The sequence below is a fragment of the Chrysemys picta genome, chromosome 1 (assembly GCF_011386835.1).
Source record: "Chrysemys picta bellii isolate R12L10 chromosome 1, ASM1138683v2, whole genome shotgun sequence".
Lineage (NCBI taxonomy): Eukaryota > Metazoa > Chordata > Testudines > Emydidae > Chrysemys > Chrysemys picta.
This window is the reverse complement of record NC_088791.1, coordinates 66,283,640-66,290,655: the sequence shown is the minus strand read 5'-3', so window position 1 is coordinate 66,290,655 and position 7,016 is coordinate 66,283,640. Positions and strand designations below refer to the sequence as shown.

At 57.4% G+C, this 7,016-nt stretch overlaps 1 protein-coding gene across 1 annotated transcript; it reads left to right on the top strand.

Annotated features, from left to right (window-relative positions):
* The first annotated feature begins 672 nt into the window (after positions 1 to 672).
* Positions 673 to 2,276, top strand: LOC135977640 (protein FAM170B-like). Its single transcript, XM_065580613.1, has 2 exons — positions 673 to 742; positions 1,492 to 2,276. The coding sequence occupies exons 1-2, from the start codon at positions 673 to 675 to the stop codon at positions 2,274 to 2,276; spliced, it is 855 nt and encodes a 284-aa protein (XP_065436685.1).
* Positions 2,277 to 7,016: the final 4,740 nt, after the last annotated feature.

Sequence of the window (7,016 nt, the reverse complement as noted above, 5' to 3'; positions counted from 1 at the left end):
CTCGCTGTCTATTTCTGTTTGTCTGTTTAGACTGGCAGCCCTTCTGGTGTGGGCAGCACCCAGCAATGGCCCTGGTCCTGACTGGGCCTCTTGGCGCTACCGTAACCCAAATCAACACGAATATGAATGGTCCTGCTCGTCAGTCTGTGCCAGCACAAAGCCAGAGGCTATGGCTCCACCCTCCCTGATCGGACCCCGGATGGGCCCGCCCGGGCCTTGTGCAGCATAGACCCAGCTGAATGGTTTGGCTGGGACCTCATTAATTCGGCCCTCCCTGGACGGGACACGAGGAGGGTCGGCTGGACCCGAGATCAGCTCGCACAAAACTGAGCAGTGTCATCCCAGCTGGCAATGACCTCACCCAGCTCAGAACTTCTGAGCCGTTTGGAGCCAAACAGCCTGATGCCGTTGGGACCAGAACAATCCAGGACGATTTAGACCACAACAGTCTGGTGCCACTTGGATCAAACCCTTGGCTCAGGTCAATCGTGATCCTGTCTCTGCTGCCTGCACTGTGAGATCTGGGGATTTAGCTGAAGAATTGGACCAGAACCGCCATCCCTTCCCCAGCAAAGACCCAGACCTTCTGGCTGGTGCTGGGACAGAGAATCCAGGAGGATTCGAGGACTGTGACAGGCACCACCCTTGGCCCGAGTCCCCAGAGCCAGGACCATGGCGCACAGCCAGGGGCTTCCTGATGACGCCCCAGAGACAAATCCTGGAGCTGCCCAGGAGGGGTCAGGTGAGCAGGACGTTCCCTGGGCCCACAGGACACTCGGGGAGAGGCTGGCAGGGGTCCTAGGTCAAGGATGAACTCGAATTCTCTCTCTGCCTGGCCCAGGGAGGTCTCAGAGGGGGAAGGGGAGAGAAACAGAGACTCCACCAGGGCACAGTGGGGGAAACAGACTCCAAGTGGGGAGAGACAGAGCCCTCTAAATAGTTAAATGGAAAAGAGGAAGGGGGAGACACAGACACCCGCCCCTCCAGGGGTGAAGGAGACACCAGGAAGAGGAGATATCTGGGGGCACGAAATGGCTTTTCCATGTAGAGACGCCAGTGCAGAATCCTGGGCCCTTGGGGTAACGAGCCTAAGCCAGGGGCCTTGGAGATGGGCACAGCCAGGTCTCAGGCTGCTCCTGGTAACCATGCCAGGGTCATAGATGTCAGGGCTGGGGCAGACCAATGGGGCAGAGTGTCCATTCCCCCCCAGGGCCAGGGCAGCATCGGCACCGACAGGACGTTGTCTAGGGCTCTGTCCAACCTAGTTGCTAGTGTGCCAAGCGAGGGGGCTCTGGCCCTTCCCTGGCCACAGCGTGTCAGATCCCTGACTGGTCGCTCCCCTGATATTCGTATTCACGGAGTTCCCTTCCCCACCCCTTTCCCCTGCCCACGGGGGGCACCTTTGGGCCTGGAACACAGGGCTGGGAGCCGGAGGGGGATGCGCCGCTGGGGGCGATGGCCGCAGGAGTTGGGCTTTCATTCTGCTTTCAGAGTCGCATAGATCAGGGGAGTCGCCCCCTCGTCAGGGGGTCTCTGCCGGGAGCCCCGTTCCTGGGGAAACGGCGGAGGAGAGGGTCTCGGCCTCTGCAGGCCCCAGGGACCCAAGCCAGCAGACCTCCACGGCCACATCCGTCACCAGCCACTCCTCCGCCCGCGGTGTGCAGCCTGCGGCCTCCAACCGCCTGTGTGCGCAGCCCCCAGGGGATACACCCGGCACCGGCGTGAAGAGAAAGCGCTCGGCACGTGTCAGAGAGGCCGAGGGTGAGGGAGAAGAAAAGACCCTTTTCTACATGCAGGTCAGGGTCGTGAACGGCGTCTCGGTGGCCTGGGAGACGGGGGCCGGCTTTGGAGCCATTAGGAAGCGCCCCCGCATCTTTAAGGCCCATTACAGCGGAGGAGAAAGTTTTGCCGGCTCGGACCGGAGCAGCTCCCACACCAGGTCCGACCTGGGGGACGTGGATCCCGAGGCAGAGAGCGACTCTGGGGGACCAGCAGAGGAGGCTCCGCAGCAGCCGATGGGAGCGCCCCCTGAGTGGCTCCTCACCCCCGAGCAGGGCCTGCGCTGCCTGGCCTGCTGTCGAGTCTTCCCCAGCCTGGAGGCCCTGACTCAGCATGTGAAGCAGGGGCTGCGCGAAGGCTTCAGCTGCCGCGTCTACTACCGGGTGCTGGGGCAGCTCAGGGCGGGAGAGCCGCCCCGGAAGAGACGGCGACGTGGGGGCCGGGAGTGCAGCAAGTGTGGGGGAGAAATACGGCGCCCACGCAAGGCTGCCAGATAGGCCTGGCAAGGACGCGCCGGGGGAGCCCAGCTGCTGGCTGAGACCGGAGACGACTCTGCCAGCGGGTCCGGGCACACACGCCAGTTGCTGCCCCCGGCTAGGAAGCCCTGCCCACTGCTGGCTTGCCAGCCAGACCCGATCTCCACGTGAGGCCAGGACAACAAGCTCTGGGACACGCCGTGATACGCCTGGGCCCCTGCTTGGAAAACGCCAATGCTACGAGCATCAGGGCTGAGAACTGGCAGCTCCAGCAGTGCCAGGCCAACGGCATCCCAGCCCAGCGCGCCAGATCCACACCAGGCTCCCCCCGGGGCCAACAGGCCGAACCGGAGCTGCCAGGCTCCCTCCCCTCCCCCAGCCCGGCCGGAGGAGCAACCTGCAGCTCCCGCAGCAAGGCCCTGCCGGATGCAAGCAGAGCCCCAGACAGCAACGCCGAGCTCCACCCCTCTATAGGGCCGTGGCCGCACCCGTCCCAGCCACCAGGGACGGGGAAAGAACTGACGACATCAGCCAGCCTTCTCCCTGCCGGGACCCAGCCTAAGGCCTTGGCCACCACGCAGAGGGCTGGAGGGTCGGTAGCAGAGCCACATCCTTAGAGACGCACACGGACTCCGGCCCATCGACGGGAGGCAGGTGATGAGAAGTCGTCTCTCTGCAGCATCCCCAGAGACGGACCCACAGGGCGGCTACGACGCACAGCCCCTGAAGGCTAAGCCGTGGCCTCTGCCGCCACGGAGCAAGGAGCTGGGAGCGCGCCCCGCCGGCACAGACATCAGCTAAGTGACTTACTGCAGGGTTCTCGTCGGGGTGGGGGTGCCCTAGGCTCCCGCAGCGACTCAGGGGCTTGTGAGCTAGGGCAGGTAGCTAAAGGGTCTGGGCAGGGGGCTGGAGGTCAGGAAGGCAGATGGGGGCAAGGGCTGGGTGAGAAAAAGGGGGGTGTGGGTGGGGGCAAGGATGGGAGGAAGGGGGTGTGGGCGGGGGCCACACCTCGACCAGCCACAACGGAGCTAAAGCTCTTACCTGCATCTTCACTAAGAGCAGGTTTAGCTGACCCACATTAGATCCACCTGACCTAAACCCCAGCCCGTGTCTTAGTCCAGGCAAAGGGCCGGTGTCCTCCTCAGCACCTGGCCCAGCTCGGTCAGATGCTAAATTGAGCGAGAGGGACATAAAAATCTGCTAGGCGGCTTTGACATGCTCAGGCTGGTGCTCAGATCCCAGCTGTAAAGCAGGGGAAACATTCTGTGCTCCCAAGTGCACCAAACGCCACAGCCGCCCGCCCGCCCTTCAGCTGAGGGGACGAAAGGCTTTCACCAACATTCATTAATGAAGCTTCACGGCCCTTGGCAGGAGTGGTAGCATCCAGAGCCTTGTGCTGCTGACCGGGAAACTGAGGCACAAAGAGGCAAAATGACTCAACCGAGATCACACAGTCACTCTGGGAATCTGACATTTCTTTGTGCCAGACAAAGGCAGAACCCCTTCCATGCAAAACAGCAACTAACCTGGGAAGGGAAGCAGCGTGTGTGACCATCAGAGCATCCCCCGTTTAGTTTGGCTACTAAGGAGCACAGCCCTAAAGTCACCCTATAACCCCCTGTTCATATGTTACAGTCCATGCAGCTATCCATTCTTATCAAGGGCACGAAGCCCTGTCGGAGGCAGTGTCACCTAGTGGATACAGCCCTGGACTAAGCTGCAGGACACCTGGGTTCTAGTCCTGCACTAGCCAGCTGTGTGACTTTGGGCATGTCACTTCCCCGCTGCGTGCCTTAGTTTCCCTGTTTGTACAAAGGGGACACTGACCTCCACTGTAAAGCGCTTAGCGATCTATGAATGAAAAGTGCTATATCACAGCATATCCTTTTCTCTTCCTCCCAGTTGTGAGCCCCAGCTACTGCCATGAAGACCCCTGTGTTCCAGAAAGAACGTCAACCAAATGCTTCCCGAGTGACCTACTCAGGGTGCCACTTGCCCCCATCCGGCCAGGAGGTAAATATCAGAGTGTGGCCGATCTACCGGGTTGACCAAAACAATCGCTTGCCCTTTATCCACAAACCTGATGATTCTCAGACCCAGTTTTTGGTCACCAACCATCCCGCTTGGTAGCAGAGTTTTAGTAGCAGAGGCTGTAGTGAGGACTCGCAGGGCTAAGATCATGCTAAAAACACTGTGGAACATTCATATATCAACCTAAAGGAACAGAATGCATTGTGGGATATGTTGGCTTGCCTATCTTTATCATGTGTGCAACTTCCTGGGGGATAGGATGACGAGACAGCAAATGTGAGACATCGGGACTGTCCCTATAAACCTATGTAAGGAAAAGACCCAAAAATTGGGACTGTCCCTATAAAATCGGGACATCTGGTCACCCTACTGGGGGAGGGAGCGGGGGTTGTTTACAAATTAGCAAATAACCAAACAACAATAGTCACTCCCTGAATTAACAAGGTTTGGCTAGACAGTGACTAAGGGGCAGCTGGCGCTAGGTGCCGCTGTTGGCTAATGGTGATATCTGTAGCAGTGAGACCTTTCTGTACTTCCACAGCGCTGGGCTAGCAAGGACTTGGCCCTGCAGGCAGCAGGCAGGTGGTTTGGCAGAGCTGGGGCAGGGAGGAGGGAGCAGAATTGGACTGGCAGGAGATACTCCAACCTTGGACAGCAGTGCATTGGCAGAGCGGGTGGGAGCTGTGCTGGAGTAGCTGGGAGCGTGGCAGGCCATGCTCATGGTGTATGGACCGGTCCGTGTGGGGGGACCACAGATTGCAATAGCACAAGATGTTGCAGGTCCGATTGAGATGTGTTGTCAGAGCTGGGGGAGGCAAGTGCCCACAGCAGCAGCCCCGCAGCTTCGTGCCTGGGCCCAGGCAGCTCTGTCAGCCTCCTGCGTTCAAGAGACCCGATTTCACTCCAAAGAGGAGAGCATTTCCGGAACAAGGGCCTTCGTTCCCAGCCCGCTCACAGTACCTGCCCTGGCTGCATGGCTGCCTGCCATGAGCAGAGTCTGGGTGTGACGCTGCATTTCTTAAGGGAACCTGCCTCACAGCTCTCTCTCTGTTCACAGAGTGACACTCGCACAGGGGAAGGGTCCGGAAGGAAGTCTGCGTTCATACAGTTTGCGTCCGGATTGCGGGGCAGACACAGCAGGAGCTGACCACATCCCCAGCTTAACACTCCCCATTCTTATAGCAGCACCGGGTCCTTTGTTAAGGTCAGACGTCGGCAGATGAAAAGGAGCTTTACATCTTGTATCACCAGAATCTCATTCAAACAGGAAAACAACGAAAGGCAGAAGGCAAACTTTGAGCCCTCTTTGAATTCCTCCTGGTGGTTTGACGCAAAGCAGTCACACTGAAGGCAAATTGGGCTGTGTCCTCTCCCGTTGGTTCTTGAAACCAGCGACCCAAGAATCACCAAAGTCCCAAAAGTCCACCAATCCCAAAGTCTCTTGGGTCCATGATCAGTGCAGCCCCAGAGTTCAAAGGGGGGGGGGGTGAGCAGGGTGTTAAGGGGCACCTTACGTGATCCGAGGCCAACCGGCTGCTTCTCCGTGGGGTTCCACTGCAGCCTTCACCACGAACTGCTCCACTCCACCCGCAGTCCCACGAACTGCTCTGGCAGCTGCTCCGCTCCGCTCCGCTCCGCTCCGCTCACCGACCTGTGAGCCGCGCTGCTCCGCTCCGCTCCGCTCACCGACCTGTGAGCTGCGCCGCTCCGCTCACCGACCTGTGAGCCGCGCCGCTCCGCTCCAGCCGTCCCTTAGGCCGCTCCCACAAGGCTCCACTCTGCTAGCTGCTTCGCCAGCCGCTTAGCAATATAGTTTCAGGCTCCCCCACTAGTTAACACAGCCTCAGTGATCTCAGCTCTTTTGTGATTTCAGCTCATAGTAGGGGAGCCCCAGTGCTAGTGCACCATTGGCCCAAAGTGAATTCAGCTCAGCAGTCTGTAATTAGACTTCTAATGGAATCAAAAAGAAGAACAGGAGGACTTGTGGCACCTTAGAGACTAACAAATTTATTAGAGCATAAGCTTTCGTGGACTACAGCCCACTTCTTCGGATGCATATAGAATGGAACATATATTGAGGAGATATATATACACACAGACAGAGAGCATAAACAGGTGGGAGTTGTCTTACCACCTCTGAGAGGCCAATTAATTAAGAGAAAACAAACTTTTGAAGTGATAATCAAGCTAGCTCAGTACAGACAGTTAGATAACAAGTGTGTGAATACTTACAAGGGGAGATAGATTCAATGTTTGTAATGGCTCAGCCATTCCCAGTCTTTATTCAAACCGGAGTTGATTGTGTCTAGTTTGCATATCAATTCTAGCTCAGCAGTTTCTCCTTGGAGTCTGTTTTTGAAGTTTTTCTGTTGTAATATAGCCACCCGCAGGTCTGTCACTGAATGACCAGACAGGTTAAAGTGTTCTCCCACTGGTTTTTGAGTATTTTGATTCCTGATGTCAGATTTGTGTCCATTAATTCTTTTGCGTAGAGACTGTCCGGTTTGGCCAATGTACATGGCAGAGGGGCATTGCTGGCACATGATGGCATATATCACATTGGTAGATGTGCAGGTGAACGAGCCCCTGATGGTATGGCTGATGTGATTAGGTCCTATGATGATGTCACTGGAATAGATATGTGGACAGAGTTGGCATCGGGGTTTGTTACAAGGATAGGTTCCTGGGTTAGTGGTTTTGTGGAATCAAAGTTAGCTCTGACATTCAACA

Bases quoted from the DNA above. Each gene is read 5' to 3' on its own strand.
- LOC135977640 (XM_065580613.1), top strand. From the start codon at position 673: ATGGCGCACAGCCAGGGGCTTCCTGATGACGCCCCAGAGACAAATCCT. The intron at 743-1,491 runs GTGAGCAGGACG...TTCTGCTTTCAG, and splicing joins AGCTGCCCAGGAGGGGTCAG to AGTCGCATAGATCAGGGGAG.